Genomic DNA, 21,168 nt, shown 5'->3' with positions numbered 1-21,168 from the left:
GCTGTCTGCAAAGTGTCTACTGCAGGTTTTGTTACTACTTCCTTAAATACTTGCTGTGGACCTGATCATTAGTTGTTTGGGAGTACTAATTCTATTTGTAGATTCTGCTGCTTGGTGAAAAGGCACAGCTGTAAAACTAAAAAAAGCTTTTTCAATGTACTTTTCAGATCCTTTCTTCATGCTTCCAGGGGTACTATTTGCAGGGAAGTAGAATATCTTGAGTACTAAGCATACGAGTATTCAGAGGGACTGTGGAAAAAAACCAACAAGATTCTAAGAAAAGGGCTAATGTTGATAAGAAAACTGAGGGCTGAAGGGCAAGATTAGGTAAGGGTTACCTTAGGGTAAGGTAGAGCCACAAGGAAATAAAACAGGCAATAGAGCTACACATTTCCTGCCTTCCACTGGTTCTGTCTGTCTGGCACACAGGTTATTCAGCAGTCCATGCCATGTGGGATTGGGGTTTTTTCCTATGTGTATTTTGTTTAATTTCTTTCATGTGGTTCCCTAACCACAAGCTGGTTTTAAGCCTTTGGGACCAGGCTGCTTTCCAGATGCTTTGCTGTTGGACACTGGGTGAGCACAAGCTGGAATCTCATCCCCACCCATAGAAAGCAATGTGTGATGTTGTTCCTGGAGTTCATTTTACAGCTTTGCTGTGGAATAAATGGTACCAGGTTTAACAATGTTCCACTGAGTTCACTGTGAGACAGAGTGTGCAATTCCATTGCTCATTTCTACAGTGTTTGAACTTGCCATTTGCCATTGGGGATAGAAATCTGCCTGTGGCATATGTACATGGCTGTGAGAGCACAAGTTAGGAGCAAAGAAATTAAATTCTGAGTACAGCTCCAATGTATTCAGCGATATTGACACCTTCTGTTTTCGTGATCTGTTGGTATGAATACATATTTTTATTAAATTGTCATTGTCTCTGTCTTGCTAATGTTCAGAGTATTTAGGAGTTGGGTGGGCATCAGACCTGTTGCAAAATGCTCAGGTTCCACTGATCTTGCACATCTTGCTGTCAGTGGCCATTTTGGTCTATGTGCAAGTTAGTTTCTGTAAGCACCTTGCATGTCCCTCATTAACAGTAAACTGCAGGTTAAAAGTTACGGTTAAAGAATAACACATGCAATTAATTACCTTCATTATAAATCATCAAAGCAAGAAATATAAAATGCTAGTTTATGAAACGTCAAATTCTAATGAGTGGTTAGTTATTCCTTCTTACTTTAATAAAATTATTCATAGAAATGAAAAGAAGTGAAAAGAGAGAAAAGTACCAAACTAGAATATAATTTATGCTTACAATGAGTATGGAAATGTTTTCCACTTACATCTGCTACTTCAATTTTTTTTTTCTAACTTTGCTTTATAAAAATTGAAAGATCAGTTTAGCTTCAAAATAGGGAAGTAGAATGAAATTCAGCTGTAGCCTTAAGGCTTAATGATGATAAGATGCAGTCATATTATCTGTTTGGTAGCATGTTTATTGTCCAGTAGACATTTTGGTGATTATTACAGTGTTCAGGGAAGGGGAAAAAATTGAATGGTATTTAGAATCTTTCATATATTGTTCATAGAAACTCATATTGCTTTGTGAACCAGAAAAGTGTTCCATTAAAAAGAGATGTTCTCTATGCTGCCCTTGAGGGACTAGCATAAGATGAAGGAAGGCAGTGTTTATGGTTCTTTTACTTGGTTTTTTGTTTAGTGGAAGCGATACTTACTGGAATTCTCCTCTCTCTAGGTGGTTTGTTTTGGATGCAGAAACGAGGGATCTGGTTTCAATACACACTGATGGCAATGAACAGCTTTCAGTGATGCGCTACTCAGTAGGTAGGCAGACTTACACAGAATAATTCTGATAAACCAGATGCATGTTCTGTTAAATGGTGTTAAACTACTCCCTAGACATTAGAAAAGGCACAGCTTTGAAAAAATTGTTTCAAATGCTTCGTGTGTAACTGAGGATTTGCTTATGGATTTGTTTGTGTGTACTAAGTCCTGGAATTTTGTAACTGCAATCATCATCACCTTTCTCAGCCTTTTCTTCATGTTGAACTCTGCTATTATAATAAATGCTAGCTTTGTTCCTCCCAAAAATGTTCTCAAATAGTGGACAGGTTAACAGAAAAGTCTGTAAAAACCTTAATATTTCAGTGATACTTTAATATCCTTCCTAGTTAGTTTACAAGTTCATTAATGTAAACCCATAAAACTAAGCTCATGTCTGTCTGGAACTGTTTGTGAAGTATTTGCTCTGGGATTACATGAAGCCCAAACCAGTGTTGAGTCTCCTCTTCAGACATGACATGAGAAATCATCAGAGGCTGACTCCTCTATTAAAACAGGATGGAAGAACACCCTTGTAAATATTTTTCTTGTTTGCTTTTGGCTCACATGCCATGTCAGTGAGCAAAGCATGTGCCAAGCACAGCAATTTATTTTAAATCACTGATGTTCATTGACACTTAGAGGTGATGATTGTGATTTGTGGCAGCTCTTGTCCATATACATTTTTTAAAAGGAGATAAGGTAGAATAGAAAAATGCTTATAATGTTTGAAAATTCAACATATTTTTATGTTTAGTGTTGATTTATTTGCAGTCCACACCTCCAAAGTTAAGCTATCCATAGACTAAATACTCTTCTCCATTTTTATGATGCATAAAACTCAAGTCTCCGTGCTGACAACAGCTTTCAGAAATCTGGTGCAGTCTGAGGGTTTATATCCTGTCCATTGAACACTTACTCTAAAAAAGGACAGAAGTGAAAGAACTTGTCCAAAAAACATACCCACAAAGTAAACAGATATAGCTGAAAAGCAACATAATGTAAACTATTATGAATCTTTCAGTACAATTCATAGGGAGTAGTTTAACTGAGACTGTAGTCTTAGCAATAAATCTGAAATAATTAAAAAATCACAAGACAAACATTCTCTTTATTTACATTAAATATTCTGTGTTGTAGATGGCACCTTACTTGCAGTTGGATCCCACGACAACTTTATTTACCTCTACGTAGTAACAGAAAATGGAAGAAAGTATAGCAGATATGGAAAATGCACTGTAAGTTTTGGAACATGTATAATCATTTACATGATTATTACATCTTGTACATACATTTTGATGTTACACATACATTTAGATGTTAAGCAGTGAAACTCTCTCCAGGTTGATGTTTTTCCCTTTTGGATATGTGTTTTATAGGGTTTTCTCAGAATTTGATTGATTTTAAACTTCAGTCTCTGATGGCTACTCTACATCTCTTAGTGTGCAGTGATCACTTCTGCATCAGATATGACTAATTTATCAGACAATTGCCTTCTTTCTTTGAAATGGGAAATTAGCAGTAAGATGGAGAAATGCCTTGTAGCTATATGCTGAAATTTGTTCAATGAAAATATTACATTTGTTTGAAGATATTTTCCTCCTTTTGGTAAAGTGCTTCTTGAACCAACATAAAATTAGGGTGGTGTAATTCCATTAGAACTTAGTCCTGGAGGCTGCAAGTAGACGTTGTTTTCAGTTGTAATTGTTACTACAAAATTTGAACCTGAGGGATGTGGCCCAGGGTAAATAGATTTAAATGTAGCATAGGTAGTGGAGTTAGTTATTATTTTTACATTGGATGAGGTTGTCCCAGTAATAAGACAGACTATTTTTTGTAAGTGTTTAGTTATTGAACATCCTGGCCTTAAGTTCAGCTATCTTTTAAGGTTAGTGAAAATATTTACATTAAGAGCAAGTGAAAGTTGATGAAATTTTCAAATTATGTCATGAGAATATAGGTTCACCTTTGAAATGTGCCACACACTAGAGCACTGGGGTCATAGCAGCCTGTGTGCAGCTGTTGTGGGGGGCACAGGGCTGCCAGGGCAGGCAGCAGCACTGGGTTTGCCCCATCACTGCCTGAGCTCACACGGTGGGGAAAGGCCAGAGCCCACAGGGAGCTCAGAGCAGGGCCCCAGTGGGGCTCCTGGGGACAGCAGTGGATGTCTGCACCTCAGTACAGCATCTCACCTCAACATTTTTTAAACCATAGAATGTAAAATCACTCAGAGATGGCTAATCCCAACATACATAATATTTGGTTTGCTATGTATTTCAAAGTGAGCTCTTTGAAGATGTATGAGATAATTTATTTCTATGTATTATGTATGTGGAGAGAGCATATTGCAATTTAAACCAACATCTGGATGTCCCTCTATCCTGCTGTCTTGGCAGGAAAAACATTTGTAAAAATTGGTGTGGGAAAATTGAGCATTGGTATACCCAGGCAGAAGTGTCAAGGCTTCAGAGCAGATTTCTGTTATCCTTTAACTTCCAGCGTGAGTGACTGCATGTAGAATACAAAATCAGCAGCATGGTTTCTGTCGGGGTTGAGCTCCCTGACCCTCCCAGCCAGCAGAAGGCAGCGATGTGGAGCTGCCCGGAGCTCACTGCGAGGCTGCAGATCCAATTTCACATGCCCTGCGCCTCCCCTGTGCTCCCTGCCAGCACCCTGGCGGGTTCAAACCAGCTTGATGCTAAGCAGGGAGACACCCAGGCATGCTCGGGACCCGGAGCACTCTCCTGGCACTGCATCCTTCTGGCATTCTGTCATTCAGTAGCCTCACGGGTGACCTCCAAGTAGTATGACTCAGTCCTTCTGGTAGTCAACTTCTGCTTGTTTCTTCCAGCTTGAATACATTATTTGAATTCTTTCAGAAGGATTTTATCTACTGAACTAGCGTTAGCTGGTGCGTTAAGAACTGTATGCCTGCTGTTAGGTTTAAATCCCCTCTCAGTCACAGCCAGGCATTCTGTTGCTGCGAGAGAGGCAAGGCTGTGAACTGTGGGCCCGTTTCCACAGAGAGGGATGGTGTTGGCTGTGATCAGAACTTCAGATGAGCATTTTGACTAGTGCAGCTGTTTTTTGAGGGCTCCAGCTATGCAGTTAGCAGTGTGAAGGTGTGGGCTGGGGCTGAACTTCAGCATGTCAGCATCCCTGTTTGCCTTACATGAGGGACACCTTAGCAAAAGAGAAGTAAGTGCTGGGCATTTACTCACAGGGCTGTGGGGTGACAGCCACACAGACTGCCACTCCGAAGTATTTGGTGTACTGGACTTAACCTGAAGTGATTTTAGTGTGCCTGTCCTAGAGGCTGTGGGTATTTTGAACCTTACACCCACTGAAGCCTGAAACAGATAAACACTGCCAATGGAGGAAGAGTTTCCATTTAGTAAGATAGTTTTCTTAGCTGGTGAAAACATGAATCATTCATTGTATATAAAGGTACAGAAAAGAAGAGAGTAAAATGTTGCCTTATTGGTAGGCAGCTACCAAAGAAAGATCTTAATAGAAAATGGATCCTCCTATTGCAAATATGATAACAATGTTGTGCTCCATTTCATCATTTAGTGATCACTTGCCTGAAGGGATTTTGCAGCCTGGAGCCCCCTGGCCAATTGCTTTGTTCCCTCTCCCCACTGCCCCCAGGAATTTTAACAGCTGCCAAATGTCTGGCAGGATTTAGTAAATGACTGACCAGTTTTTTTTCTGCGTCGGAGTTCAACCACAAATTGGAAGAGTAGGAAAATAAGGGGAGGTAGAAAAAATCCTAGCCAATTGTGCAGGTTGGTTTTTTTTTAATACCAGGTTTGCATGTCAGTATCATTTGTGTCACCCATGACTGCAAAGCAGTTATGTCAATACACAGTTCCTCTGCTTGAGGCAGAGATTGCTGCATAAGAAATCATAAAATGACTTTTCTCCCAAATGTTTTTGCAGTTACAGAGGACCTGGGGATAGGGAGATGGGACATGGGTGTATTTCTACATGTAATTCTGGAAGGAATCAGCATCTCTTAGAGCGCTCTGTGGAAGAAAATGGCATGGTGGGTGGCACAGCAGCCAGTGCAGAGCTTCTGCATGGCCCTGGCATGGCTGCTGAAGGCTGTGCCAAGAGACCCTGTGGGGGGCTTAGGGATACCCTGTTCATCATGCCCACTGAGAGAGAGACATGGATTGACATCTGCCAGTCAAGAATGTGGCAGTTTGTTACCTGGCAGAATGACTATGAAAGGGAGAAAATAGATGGTTTTATGAGGGGAAAAGGAACAATAAGATGAAATGGAAGGGTGGAAGAGGAAGAGTGACATGAATGTCACTTTTATTAATTTGCTACCCATGATTCCTACCTTATATAAATTTGTGGCTTCTCTGGAGCCTTCTGTAGCTTTATTATAACTCTTACTTCCCTCAAAAGAAGTTTGTGCACAGAAAAAATACTCTGTCCAGCTGCATTTGTCTTCCTCAAAACTAAAGCCAGGTGTTTAACCCTCAGTGTGCTCTTGATGGTGATAACTAAACAACTAGACCAAAGGGTTTTGATTCTTAATAGAGATGACCCAGTACCTGTAGGGCAGACACCTTTCAAAGCTGGTGCGAACATGGTGCAGTGCAAAAAGCACAGCAGAGACTTTCAACAAGCTTAGAAGCATATTCTTGTATTTCCAGTCAATGATCTAGTACTTCTGCTTGGCAGTTGTTAACCAAGATATCCTAAGTTTTTAGGATGAGCAAGGGTTATTTGCATGAGTGTGTATTTAATGGAAGTTATTTTAAATGGATAGAGAAATAAAAAATTTCGGTCACTTTTTTGTTAGGATCTAAAACTGATCCTGTGCAAGTTACTCGCTTTTCACAATTAGTAGCAATGTGTGTGTTCTTAATTCCAGTATAAATTTGGGTTCATCCATATTTTAGCATCATGCCTTCTAGGAGTAAATAATTCTGGAGTCCAAGTAGGCCTGGCTTTACAAGGGAGGGTGGCAGAGGCATGATGGCCAGCCTGCGTTTGTTTAGCTGTTAGCGAGTGTGGCACTGAGAGTAAGGAGCCTTTAAAGGAGCACAAGTGAATTACAGCAGACCTGGGGCAGGTGGGAAGGTGATTTTTTTTTTTTTGCTGTTAGCTCTCCCATCTGTGGGTCAACTTCTGCTTCATTTTCAATTAAAATCAAGTGTTTCACACTGGTGTTACTGCATTCTTCTTCAGGGACATTCCAGCTATATTACACACCTTGACTGGTCCCCGGACAACAAGTATATAATGTCAAACTCAGGAGATTATGAAATACTATACTGTAAGTATGAAATTAAATACACTGGAAACAGAAATATGTATTAGCTGTCAGAGTATTTAGAAAAGTGTGCTTGACTGTACAAAATACTTACTGACAAAGGGACTGATTTGAACTTGTGTAACCTGATATCTTGATGTTATTCAGAGCTCTGTATTACCGAATGGCAATGCCAAATATAGCTTACTTCTTTACAAGGTCGTAAATCAGTTTAACAGCATAGAATTTACAGAACAAGTGGCTCTACAACTTGATGTTGGCCAAAAGTTCTGTAGATTGAAAATAATATATATAGTTGTCTAATTAGTGTCAACAATACCAGTTATTTTGGGGGAATAAAATCAGGGGGCCTGTGCCACAGTTCTCTCCTGGGGTTTCTTGTTTGAAACTTTATCTTGGCTGGTGTGGTGAAAATAAAGAAAAGCAGTAATGCTACTTTAATAAGTTAGTGGTAATAATGTTTCTGTGTTTGTCTTTTTTTAATATGTGAAAACACAACTATAACACGTAGTGGTTATGCCAGAAGTTCAACATCAGTAGTGCATATTAGTCAGTTTTAATTTTTTTTTTTGTGCCTTCCTATGGCTTTAACTGTATCCAAGAGGATTCTATTTTTTTCCCTTTACAGGAAAAAATTACAAAAAGTTTAAATGTCTGTCACCATAACATATTTTTTCTGCCTGTCACAACTTAATTTTCAAATCTAGATAGTGCAGTCTGTCAAAAGGAAGTATTGGTGCTTATAATTTCATATAAAGGGAAGATAGGAACCATGACCCATTATTAATGGCTTGTGTGTTGCAATACAATCTTTCCTTTTCTAGTTAGAAGTTGTAAAGCAGTCTAAGGCTTCTCTGGCAGTAGATGCTCACTGTTTTAAAAGCACAGCTTCCTGAATGATATAGTGAATTTTAATACATCATTGGAGCTTGTAGGAAGAAGAAATTATTATATTACAGACTCCATTAAAGCATTTTGTAGAGTTAGTAGCAGAGTACTCAAGTTGCAGGGAAGTGTTTTTGAGGTTATGCCACCAGAAGACGGAAATAAGAAGTAAATATGACTCATAAAAACCAAGTTAAAACTTCAAGTATCTGGAATTTGATACAGGTGCTGGACTGTCTTTGCCTCTACAATTTCATTCCAGATTAGATTTAAGATGCATTTATTTACTTCATTAGCATCTCTTCAAAGAGCACCTATGGAAATATAATTTTGCATTGCATAACTCATCATTCACTTTTTTTTACAGGGGACATTCCAAGTGGCTGTAAGCTAATCAGGAATCGTTCTGACTGTAAGGATATAGATTGGACAACATACACTTGTGTGCTAGGCTTCCAGGTGTTTGGTAAGTGCTGTTTAACTTGCTTTTAAGCGACTAACACTGTGCTTTTGTATTTTTGTTTGCTTCAATTTGTCATTAAAAGTACACTGTTAATGATTATCAAGGGATGGTGCTGAGATCACAGACCATAGTGGCTGAGCTCTGTGTTAAAGTGCATGTGTTAAAGTGTTCTATGGACAATGTACAGTTGATTTCTATTTAGTTATTGAAGTTTGGGGGTTGACTCTTCCACTGTCATTTTAGGCTACCAGTTATGGAGGCACTGAACCAAAAGGCTTATATTTTAAAGTGCTCATATGGCGCATATGCATTTGCCTTTGTTTACCCTGTTTTGGGACAGGAACAAGAGTGTTACAAGTGTAGGTTATAGTTCATAAATTAAAATTATGATAGCACTTTGATACTGGTAGTCAAAGATAAGTAATATACTCTGTTTGTAAAGAATAAAAAAAACTTTAAAGAGGTAAGCAGATTTTTACCTAGTAGGGTTTTTTTACAATATACAAAAACAGTTTAAAAAAGCTGACAGATCTGCTTTTAATAATACCATTTTACACTGTGACAAAACAGTTCAAATTTCTTTTGCTGTAGGCAGCTCTGTTGACCATTAATGAGAAGCCCCTCTGTGAGGGGTATAAAAGTAAGTTTCAGCCTCCCAGTGAAGTTGTGTGAGCAGGGTGCTGAACATCTCTCTTCCACCACTGTGATCAGGCACCTGCGTCTGTTCTTCATGTTGGTAGAAATACCAAAAGCAAGTAAATCAGCTAATTCTTCAGAGATGAGGATTAGATCTACAAATCTCTTCACAGCTACTAGGAGGTCAACATTGAATACTAGTTTACATGCAGGATAGAAGAAAATTAGTGAAGTGTGAGTCCTTTCTCTAGCTTCTGACACTTCCCATGCATATTTAAGGGCTGTCATGTGCTTGACGAGCAAGTAGCCTCAAAGGATTGGTGTGAGGGCTAACACTGACACACTTGTGTGGCACATTGGTTGGGTGGAGGGCATTTGGTGCTTAATAACCAGGCATCATTTCCTTTTTGGATACCAAAGATCTGAGACAGAATAGGATAAATAAAGGGATCAGAGAAGGAAGTTTATAAGAATAAATATTTCTGATTTTTTTTGGAGCTTGATAGGTGGTAATAAAAACATGAGTATGCTCTTTCTGGAGCTGAATACTGTTGCTTATTGCTAATTCAATGAAAATATTTGCTTCCATTAGCCTGAGAACTGTGAAGCAGGCTATGTATTTGTAGGTGTTTTTATTCAATCTGTCTGGGAGAAGTAGAAGCATCTCCTGATGCTCTGCTCATGTAAGCCTAGGCTAACAAGGAATTGGACCACAGCAGTCATTTCCTCACTGACTTAGCTACTGTGACTGAAATAATAGTACGGTAGAAAAGCCTTTTTTAAAATGGAGTATCAGAATATTCAGGAGATGCCACAGAAAGTGAAAAGCAAAACTCTGATGCTAATATGATGTCTTCCCAGGAGCAAATAAAACACTTTGTAAGGACTGTGTATTCCTTCTGGAATAGGCTCGGAGCTGAAACATTTTATAGTTTTCTGCAGAGTACTTAAATCTACCAGAAACGTGGAGGTAGCAGACTCTTACTGCTGAACTTTTTCCACTACATTTGGTGTTAGACTAGACAGAATAGGGACAGCAGCTCCCTGAATCCCAGGGCTTTCCCAGAAGTGTCCCTTATTCCTGACCTAAGGAGGTGAGATGTGGGAGTGCAGAAAGAGTTTGGTTTCACATCTAGATCACTGGCTTTGTCTTTTTCACAGCTGTTAGATAGAAGCTGTTACTAGTGTCTGGGGGCAGGCTGGACATGAGCAGCTCCCATAACCACTGTTTTGAGAAACCATTTTACTTATTGCTTTTAGAAGTGAATAAGTCTCCTGATCTTGTCTGCATTTTCTTTTGGATTAATACAAACTTCAGCCACTCTGAATTCTGTTTAATTCATTTCAACTGCCCTTAAAATCTTCAGTGTGCCAGAGGACCTGGGAATGAAATAGGTAAAGCAGATAATGTGATGGTATTCCAGGGCAGAACAGAATATATTTAAATTTCCTAGCCAAGATTCTTCACACCCTAATTTTATAATGTCTACTAGTCTAACACTCTTTGCAGAATCTTAAAATTATGGTTTGACCTCAAACAAAGGCAAGTATTTTCCCATTGAATCAGACAGTGCAGCTAAGCCAGCCCATCAGATATTTGCTAACCTGGCTTTGACCCAAGGGTCAGCTGGCTCAGGGATCCCAGAAAGCCAGGGGCTGCTCACTGATCTTCAGGAGACAGGGTTAAGTTTGTGGGATTTGGGCTTTTGGGGGTATATATTTTACAATTCAGCTCTGTGGGTAGTGTGCCATAGGATCAGGCATCACACTGTTGTCAGCAGAAGGAAAAGGATGGAAATGTGTGGTTTGGATGAGAATAGCATTGCTCCTTTTGGCAGCTGCTATTACTATTGGCTCAGCAGTATCATCACTCTGCACCCTGAACACTTGAAGTCACTCTTGGGTTTGCTGCACATTTCCCACAGTTTTGTCTGAACAGATTCTTTTGAGAGGCTTACTGCTGTCTAGCAGAATTTATTAAAATTGATGTTCTGCTGTCATGCCTTATAATAAAGTCCTATTATTTTGGGGGGGTTGTTATTTTTACAGTTATTAAGAATTTTTGCAGTCATCTTAAGAATTCAAGACTCAGTCATATTAATGTCTTCGATTTTTCATGTTTGCCTGATGCACTGAAAGCAAATCCTGCTGTCTTATGATAAAGGGTTGCCTTACCTTTGGAGTTGCTAAAGGACTTTGCGAACATGCTTCATAAAAGCTTCAGTCTTGACTATTAGTCCTTTTAATCTTAAATTAAAAAGAAGAGGAAATTAAAAAGAAGAGGAAATTGCATAGTTCTTTGTCAAAGCCTGCCTAAGGTGGTAGCTGAAACTTCAAGCATTTATTACGCCCTCATGATGACAGTATTTCATATATAGAATGAATGAGGAAAGGTAAAATTCATTCATGTTGAACTACTTGAAAATTCTTAAATAGTATGTATTTTTCACTTTGATTTCATTGATGTGAGAACACTAAAATGTTTCTGAATACTTTCCTTAGCACTTCATGTCTTTATTTAGTAAATTATCTACAATGTAACTTATTGGCATTGTAACAAGTTTAACAAGCTGCCTTTGTTATTCTTCAAAGAAAATAAAGTTCTTACTCCACCCACTGAAGAATGGGGAAAACCAGATTTAAAGTTAAACACTCTGTCATTTTGCATAAAAACAAGAAGGCAATGCAATTCTGAGTTGGCTTTTTGTGCTGTATAAAACAGTAGACAGCACATGTTTTTTATTTTACTGAAGTCAGCAACTGTAAGGGAGGAAGAAGATATTTTCAAATCTGATAATCAACAGTCCTCTTGGTCAATTGGACACAGTTTTTAAAGGTGGGGGTGAAATTTGAGAGGGGAAATTTCCTAACTCCTAGACCTAATCAGAAACCCAAGTCTGATTTAAAAAACAAGGTACCTTTGGCATATACTACTATATTATAATCCCTTGCTTACCTTTCGTTCAGCTTTCCTTGCAGATCTGAATTGTCTGTTTTATTATAGGAATCTGTAATGTCTTTATGTTTTTTTAAAAGGATTTTGTTTTCAGTCTCCCTCATCCCAAATTTGATAGGGTTTTTCATCTAGGAAATGTTGTTATTCTTTTGTCTTAGACATATCTGTGTCACTCTTTTGACTTGAAACCATGCTGAATTGTACTTGAGCACTTGACAGCACTTACATCTATGAAACTTGCACAGGCTGGGTTTCTGTGCAGAGTATCATCAATCAGTTGTCTTCTCTGAGTTACACAAATACTAAGATTTAAAATACAAGAAGTCAAATAAACCAGAGAAGAAACCAGTAGGACCACAATGTATGGTACCTGGGTTTGCCCTGTGCTTCAGCATCACTGTTGCTTTTAAAATATCTGCTCGTGAATGACAGTATTAAGAGTTACCAGTTTTAGCAGCAAACTTAGTCTAAAGATAAAGTTTAAACAAGACTGAGGTTTTGAACAGGGAACGAATGTTAAGCCTGAGATATCATCCTGGCTGAAACTGAGGATTTGGGAGAACAGGGTAGAGGGAGCAGCATTAGGCTAGCAAAATATTAATGACATTTAATGCAATGCACATTATTTTCCGGCTGAATTTCTGTCTTACCTTTTGTTCATCTTGCCTTTTCTCACAGCTTTATAGATCTAATTTTTGTTCATAAATTGTCTATTCATTTGTTTCCAAAACTACCATTGCTGAATGTCTTCCACATTCTTTCCTAGGAGTTTGGCCTGAAGGATCAGATGGGACAGACATAAATGCCCTTGTCAGATCCCATAACCGAAAGGTGATAGCAGTGGCTGATGATTTTTGTAAGGTCCATCTCTTTCAGTATCCCTGTTCCAAGCCAAAGGTAAGGCTAGACCGGTCTAGTCCATGTGCTTGTTTACATTCCCTGAAAGCTTTCCTTGCTTCCAGCATAGTTGTTTTGGAACCTGGCAGGCAAATACTTCGTTTATATCCAAGAACCCCCATTAATTTCACAAATAAAACAGAAAGTTTAAAACAATATAAATATAAAATAATATAAAAGGAAAGTGTCAATAATTACCCTTAAGTTCTGGAGATGAGGTTTGATGCTTTGTGTTTGCTGGCATTAGTGTTAGGTCCATTACTTTTTCTATAAAATTTAAATCTGTTCAAGTTGCAAAGAAGAAAGGAAGTATTGCAGTGAAAAATCTAATATAAATATAATTCTTTACTCTTGTGAACTAAGAGCTCTCATGAAGGACTAAGCAAAAATGTTAGTAGTTTTAAATTTCTGTATCGTGTGCTCTTCTAGTCAACATGTGATTTATCTTTCTGCTTGTTTTCAATAGGCCCCAAGTCACAAATACAGTGCTCACAGTAGTCATGTGACAAACGTCAGCTTCACTCATAGCGATGGTCACTTGATCTCAACTGGAGGGAAAGACATGAGCATTATTCAGTGGAAACTTGTGGAGAAGGTAACTCTGCCACCAAATGACATTGTCCTGGATATCGGTGCCACCAAAGTGCCCATCCCTGCCAGTGAAAACGCTGTGCAGCCTCCTGCACATCTCCCACAGCCTTTTAACGAAATGAACCAAAATGAAAGTGTAACTGGCAGCTCTCCGGCTTCCTTGGAGAGCAACTTGGAGCAGTCTGCGGAGGCCAGCGAGGAGCACAGTGAGGAGCAGAGCGAGGGAAGCAGCCTGGATCCCGCCGAGCCGAGCTACGAGGAGCCCTCCAACGAGCTGAGCGAGGAGCACAGCGAGTCCACGGTCACGGAAGAGCAGCAGGATAACTCACCGGTGTCTTAATGCTCCCAGCTCAGGCGGGTGTTATTTTCCCTTGGTGTGCGTGCTTTCATTACAAGGGTGAGGGTTCAAATAGGAAGGAGTAGCTGAGATTCATGACCACTCCAGATTTTGAGTTTCAGTGAGATTTTTAGTCTGAGCTTCAGTTCAATGTGTGGAACCATCCCAAGGGCCTGGCTTGATGGTCTGTAGCAAGATCTGGTCGCAGTTAGTAGTGGACATTACAATAGATCCATTTCAGTTCTGAAATTGCTGTCAGGAAGTGGCATGAAATACATACTGGAAAAAAGGTTAGCTTTGAGAATTAGGTGAAGTAGACCACCTTAACTATGTGAAAGTGCTTTCTAGAAGAACTGAGCTGATGGGAAGCACTGAGCTGTTCCAGTTGGGAGGCACTGTGCTGCTTTTTCCAGGTGCAAAGACAAGCAGAATGAAAAAACCAAACAAAAAGCTCTTTGTAGGGCTGTTTTCCTTTGTTTTTTCTTGAGAAAAATAGAGGAAAAATAATGTAACAATGCCACATGTATGGCGATGCCTTCTTGATCTAACACATATGCAATTTTCTAACACTACTAATTCCTCATGGAGTCTGAATGTGTTCAGAGTTGGTCTGCCCTGGGTGCTGCTAGTTCTAAGGCAAATCCTGTCAAGGAACGGTGTTGGCTGTTCCATTTTTACAGACTCTTGACTAGCAGAATAACCAAATACTGGTGTGTTTCACTTTCCATGACCTGAAAGTTAACTTAAACTATAGGACATAATTGTCTCTTCAACGAGTTGCTTGCCTAGAGAGTTGGAAACTTGAGAGAATCTTTTATAGTGACTTAGTTGTGAACAGCAGAGGAAGCATGACAAGAACACAGAAGTCAGATGGGCTCCAGAGTTAAACTTTAAGCCTTCAAGCAGAACTTGCTCCATCCCTAGTATGAAAAATATAAATACAGTTAACTTAAATTATTAAATTGGTGCTTAGAATTAGTAAGTTGATATTTTTTTCTTCTGAATTTTTAGAGGTAATTCCTAAAAATCATTAGACTGCAATCTACTTTCTGTTTTTTCCCCTGGCTCCTTTAGCAGTTGTGATATAAGCATACAGTAATTTAGATGATGATGATGATGTGATTTTCTTTTTTTTGTTTTCTCTAGACTTGCTGATCTAGTGTTTTTGTGATTTTATTTCCACTCCACCCCTCCCTGGGTTGCTCTAAGCCATGCAGCTCTCATGTGGCTATACCTGGCCAGTTACGGGATATCTTGGCATTTGTTATGCATTTGGAAAGTACTTTTTTTACGAAGTTTGTCAGATAGCTACATTTTTTTTCTTAAGTGCATACATTTCCTACTTTAAAAAAGATATAGATTTACTGGCAGATATCCATTTCCTATGTACTTGTTTATATTTTGATTACATAGAATTTTCTTTTTTAACCTGCTGCATTGTGCTGGTATTTTAGTTCTTAGTTAGAATATCATGTTTAGAAACTTTGGATGAGTTCATAAGTCTTAATTGTGCAAACGTTTACGTGATTGTGCCATTCCAAAGTGCATCAAAACTGTCATTCCCTTACTAGTATCTTCTCAGGAGAAATGCTACAGATCAGGTATTTAGTCATCATTTGGAAAGATAAAAACAAATGGACTCCCAAAGGACATTTAGAACATTTATATATAAAATATATAAATATATATATACACACATATATATATATAGAAAAAATATCCTCTTGTTTACAACAGTTCCAGAGAACCTCAAAGTAGTTCCCTTCAGATGGAGGGAGATATGGATTCCAAGCAACCCATCTGTTTAAACTGTGCTCTGTACATACAGTTTTACTGGAGAGCTCTAGTATGCCTGACTTGCAAATTTGCCAAATAACAGCAGTGGAAGATAAAGTTCATCAGCTCATCAAAGTTCTTGGTTACAAATGAGGAATATGCTGTAGGTGTAGAAAATTATCTTAGTAAAGGAGAAAGGATAGTAGAGCTAACGAGGCACAGAGAGCTCTCGGTCATTTAACTCCACATAAGCAACACATTTCTCTTTGGAACATCTGTCACCCGGGGTTGCCATGTAAGTGAGAGTTAGAATTGTGATATTCTTGTGTAGTTCAGAAGACTCTACTAATATGCAAAAAGCCTTACAGCTTTCAATTGCTGGCAACTACTGTTTAACGAATAATTAAATCTGTGATAATGGATGGAAATGGGATTATGTAACTGTAGATGTTTTAGAAAAATAATTGTGAATGAATTATGATTAAGAGTGTTTCATGTGAAGATGTTTGAGCCATTTCTATCATGCATTCCTGTCTTGAGGCAGAAAACTTTGAAGATTAAACAAAATAAAATAATCAAAATAAAATATTACTGTGTCTCCCTATCTGTTCTTGTTCCTTCTGTACATAAAGTGGACTCTCTCATTACAGTTGCAATGTCTGGGTCTGTGATTTTGAAAGAACTTTCTCAACATGTGCTTTTTTGATAAACTCCCAGGCTGTCTAAAAGTTAACTCAGCTTTATGAATTCTATTGTCCGATCTAAATATTGCTCTTGTTTATGTCTCAAAAGTTCTATGACATTTCCCTTTTCCGTTTTTCATGAACAGCTGGCATTATCCTTCTGTAGCTAACTGATGAGTGGCAGTGTTACGAACAGGTTTTTGTCCTGCTGCAAAACGCACTTTGCCTTCCAGGGCTCTGCCCAGAAGCTTTCTTCTGGAAGTCATGAGAGAAGTACAAGCTTATTTTGGCTATAATGTATTAAATACCACAGTGTTTCCCCATTCCTCATAGTCTCAGCCCAGCTGCAGGTGCAGAAGGTCACAATATGCTGAATATATTCCTTGTGAGAGCTTCCATCTTTTCAAAGGCTTTGAATCATTCACATTTCTTGCATCTGGTTTCTGTCCTTCACAAAAGGGGCAAGAAGGAAGAAACCTGCAAGATAGACAAATACCTCATGTTCATCCTCACTTAAAGGAAAAGCTAACAAAAACCATCACTGACACCCTGAGTTGGACTGGAAACCTGGACTCTTCCACCAAATTGTCAGGAGAATGCTGACACCAGGAGAATGTTCTACCATGCGCAACAAGCAAATGTCCCAAGGTCATGCTGTGCTGTTCCCAGCACACCTGCAGCTGTGCAGTGCTGTGCTTTCCTACCCTCTGCTCCCTTTCTCTCCAGCTCAAGGCTTTTGCCACCTCTTCTTCTGGGATTCTCAGTAAGGCAGGAGTCTTCCTGAAGGGGTAGGTAAGCTGGTCTCTGAGTCCTCGTTGCTGATGCAGATGGGACAGGGTTTCCAAGTGGCCACTCATCACCTGAGACAACAGCAGCTGCTGTTATGGGAAGTTGTATGATGGTATTTGTTCTGTGGAGATGAAGTTTAGGGTGGAAACACCACTGAAGGCATAAAACTATAACTGCATCCCCTTTTACATGATGGAAAACTTAAAGTCCATGTTAAAATGCTTGTATAATTTTGTAGTAAAACACTGGAAATTTTATTATGGAGTGCAATGCTTATGGATTCTTGCAGTCTGCATCCACATGGGTAAATTAGATAAAGTGATACTGGATTTTGTGAATATGACCACACATCCATGTGGGGTTTTTTTCCCATGGAAGTTTCAGGATAGATGAGGAAAGAGATGGGGATGGGAATGGGTATTGATGAATGATGAGGTTTTTTGGTTTGATCATGCTGGAATTCTCATATATTATTTGTATAGAAATAACAAGTACTAGTTTTTGCATATGATGGCATGTCAAGGTCTAGCTTCTTACTTTCCTTAATCATCCCTAGAAAGCAATGATTCTGATTTTGCCTACAAAAATGAGCAAAAATTATCCTTTGATTGTTATATTGATTAGTCTTCACTGAACAATATGCTGTATTTTCTACTTTATGCTTCACCACATAAGATGTATTGCACCCCCTTATGTTTCCTTCACTTCAATGCAGTATTTCAGTTGAATCAGGATGAAGTAAGTAGAATGTCCATGTGAAATTTAGGCTTGGCCAAACCAACCAACCAAAAAATTCCTCATTTCCACAGCCTCATGCTAATAAAATGTGGGCTCCTGGCAGTGGAAGGGTTACTATTACACGCGGTGGATTTTACTTGAGTGATATTAGTGCTGCATGTTTGCTTTCCTCGTGAAGAAGTCCAAGCCCATTGCCTAATCTTTATTTCTGACAGATGTTTTATGTACTAATACTTTAATCAACTGAGAATGAAAAACTGCTTACAGTTTACAGTAGGATTATACCCTTTAGAGCCCAGGCCAGGGTACACATTTTAATGTATTTAACATGCATGGGGTGGCTTTGTGTGCACATACACATATGTATGCAAGCATCAAATGGATATGGCTGATCTAGGCCTTTTTTTCTTTTTTTTTTTTTTTTGTGGTTTGAAAGAGTGATGTGGATGACTTCACTGTTAATAAAGAAGGTTTAAGAGCATGGAATAAAAAGCCTTCCCAACAGAATGGTAAGGCAAGAGGATTGGGAGAGGAGGGGCAGTGGTGGAACTGGTTTTACCAGAGCAGGCTCCCCACCACACACCCCAAATTTCCTTCTTCTAGTTTTTTTCAACATGCAAAAGCCTATAAAAACTTGCACCTCTGTTGGATGTACTGGTTAGTTAAAAGGTGGTTTTGAGAAAGGAAGTTTATGGGGATTTTGGCTGGGTTTTACTTTTAACAAATTATTCTAGAAAACAGCTTTCTTCCAAAAAGTTCTTCTAAGGAACCAAAATCTACAAACAGCTTACTTCTTTAAGGGATATGTATGTCCTTGTGATTTTTACAGCCCAGTACCCTTTTCAGAAGGGGACCTCTGGACATTTCCCAGCTCTCACCAACCAAGAGATCTCCAGCAGGGCTGTGCCTTTTCAGCAGCCTCTGCTGTGTACCTCTGCACAGGTCACATTATTTTTGCTCTCAAGTAACCACCACACTTGTCGATTCCTTGTAAAAAAAGCAACTTTCTCTAAGTTCTTGGAGGCTGTCCAAATCATAGTCAGTTACCTTGTCCCAATTTTATTTTTTGATAAGTCCCTTTAGGTTACTATTTCTAGAACATGCTTTTGTGAGCCATGTGCTCCAGAGAGCTCTTGGTCTGCTCTGTTCCCCTCCGTGGATGGTCCAGCAGTGCCATGTTTCTGTTGTGCATTGCTTGTGTTGCCAGTTGTCCTTGCTCTCAATCCCGTCACACAACACGAGGCTCCTCACTCTGCCTTTGTCGCTGCCCTCCCAGGCTGCAAGCAAGCGGTGACATTTGCTTTTAATGCTGCTTTAGAGTTCTCTCAGCTTCCTTTAAATGCACTCTTGTCAATCCACTTACCATCCATGTGTGTGTGTCCCCTTTGTTTCTCCCTCTTCAGAGCTCTATCAGTGATCAGTCCTTCCACTGGCAATAATTTTTTTCCTTTTTAAGTCTATTCACACACTGCTATGCACCTATAGGTGCATACAGGAAAATCACAGAAGAGGAAAGTCATAAGCTGTGTGCATCAGACAATGGCTACAGCTTCAAATGCTACCTAGTATAAAAATCCCCGGAATTTTGTACTCTGACAATGAGTGTCTCTGCTGTTGGGGGGACACTGACAATGGAACTGGGAACTTAAAAAAAACTATGTATTTCCTAAGTAAAAGGAACTTGGAACAAACCTGGTGTTATTGCTACATCAGGGAAGCCTGGGGGTTCACCTCATAGCTTGGGAAACAAGCCAAAAACCCCCAGAAACAAACAAAATTATAACCAAAGCTTTTGGCTTTAGCAGAGCAGGCAAAAAGTTTTCTATCTAACAGCAAAAGCAGAGGGAGCAAATAGAGCTATGAAGTGTGTGCACAGAGCAGCCCACTGTACAGCAAATCTGCTCCTGCTACATTTCCTCTGGTCTAGAGGTGGGTATGGGCAGCATCCCTCTATGGGTGGGTACTCTCTTATCTCTGCTGCTACGAACTCTACCCTGGCCAGAATTTCTGTAGAAAACCCTTTTTTCAGCATTGTGTTGATTAGAATTTTTACTTGAAGAACTAGTCAACACAGAACTGAGAGCAGAGGGAGAGTCAACATCCTGACCAGGCACAGGTGTCCTCCATTGCTAATGCTAAATGGAGATTTTCATGACTGCTTAATGTAAAATGAGTGTTGTATAAACAGGGCTTCTGAAAGGATCCCATTTACCCCAAGTTTGGCAAAGGGAAAACGAAATGTCAATTGAGCGTGTTAAGCTGGGTTTCTTATGTCAAAAGTTGTAATGCATTTGTAGATTGATTCACAAATCAGGGGACCTGCAGTTCCATGGGTTTTCTGCCAGCTGGAAAGAAAACAGATGTGGAGCATTTTATGCTTTCAAAAAAGCATACCTATGAGGGATTTTTCAGGACAGATGTCCATTCCACCCTTTGCCAGGACCATATGGATCTGCTTACATTGCATTTTGTGGGGGTGTTCATAGAAGCCGTACTTATGTTGGAGTATTTTGTATTAGACTCAATAATTCTCTAGGGAAAAAGACAAAAACAAAAACACACAAACAGCTTGAATAACCACCTTCCAAACTGCCCTCTCAGTGGCCTTCCTAGGGTTGTACCTCTGAAACATCTTTCTCAGAGTAGACCTCTTGCTCTGATAGATTTTCATTCAATTATACATAATGTTTCAGAATGTTTTTTCTCTCTTAAGAATAGGAGAACCTTCCAGGTTATTTCCAGCAATTAAATCAGAGTCATTCTCCCTAACAGCAAAGAGGGGAATGGCTTCAGCTTGCCTTGGACTTGTGTCTGTGGAAACTTTTGACAGAGGCTTCAGCTGTCCAAGTGATGTTTCTCTGTGCTGATGCTGCACTTGGAGGCTCCAAGTGCCCGTGGCCGTGTGTCCATGGGTTGCTGTGTATCCTTACGGAGGCTCCAAGGGTTGGCTGTGTCCGTGGGCTCCTCTGTACCACTTCAGGAGTGGCAGGAGGTGGCTGTGCAGACTCTTCCACCCACCTCTCCATGGAATGCTGGCAAGGTCATGGTGTTTTGGTGAGCCTTGTCAAATGATTCATCGTCATTGCCAACCAGGTGGTGTTCCTGCAGCAGTTTCACTTCCTTGGATGGCTTTCTCCTGGAGTATTTGCAGCTTAGCCACATGCAATAGGCTTGCAGGCTATTGCAGTCCATAAATTTCTCAGAAAGGGAAGGGAGAGGATTTGGTATGCAGCCTTCTCATTTACTGCTTTGATTTTTTATTTTATTTTCCCCTTCATTCTTCCA

The 21,168-nt window shown here is 39.5% G+C and overlaps 1 protein-coding gene across 4 annotated transcripts in view; it reads left to right on the top strand.

Moving 5' to 3' along the window:
- Window positions 1-16,259, top strand: part of EML4 (EMAP like 4) — a 147,318-nt gene extending 131,059 nt beyond the window's left edge. For all 4 annotated transcript variants that reach the window (XM_058835140.1, XM_058835139.1, XM_058835142.1 and 1 more), the window contains 6 exons: window positions 1,754-1,842; window positions 2,980-3,077; window positions 7,048-7,135; window positions 8,385-8,483; window positions 12,839-12,969; window positions 13,436-16,259. In XM_058835140.1, coding sequence (XP_058691123.1) covers window positions 1,754-1,842; window positions 2,980-3,077; window positions 7,048-7,135; window positions 8,385-8,483; window positions 12,839-12,969; window positions 13,436-13,900 — 970 coding nt within the window. In that variant the 3' untranslated portion in view covers window positions 13,901-16,259. The remainder of the gene's footprint in view (window positions 1-1,753; window positions 1,843-2,979; window positions 3,078-7,047; window positions 7,136-8,384; window positions 8,484-12,838; window positions 12,970-13,435) is intronic.
- Window positions 16,260-21,168: the final 4,909 nt, after the last annotated feature.

The sequence above is a fragment of the Poecile atricapillus genome, chromosome 3, assembly GCF_030490865.1.
Source record: "Poecile atricapillus isolate bPoeAtr1 chromosome 3, bPoeAtr1.hap1, whole genome shotgun sequence".
Lineage (NCBI taxonomy): Eukaryota > Metazoa > Chordata > Aves > Passeriformes > Paridae > Poecile > Poecile atricapillus.
The sequence above is the reverse complement of the archived record's forward strand: the minus strand, read 5'-3'. Positions and strand labels throughout refer to the sequence as shown.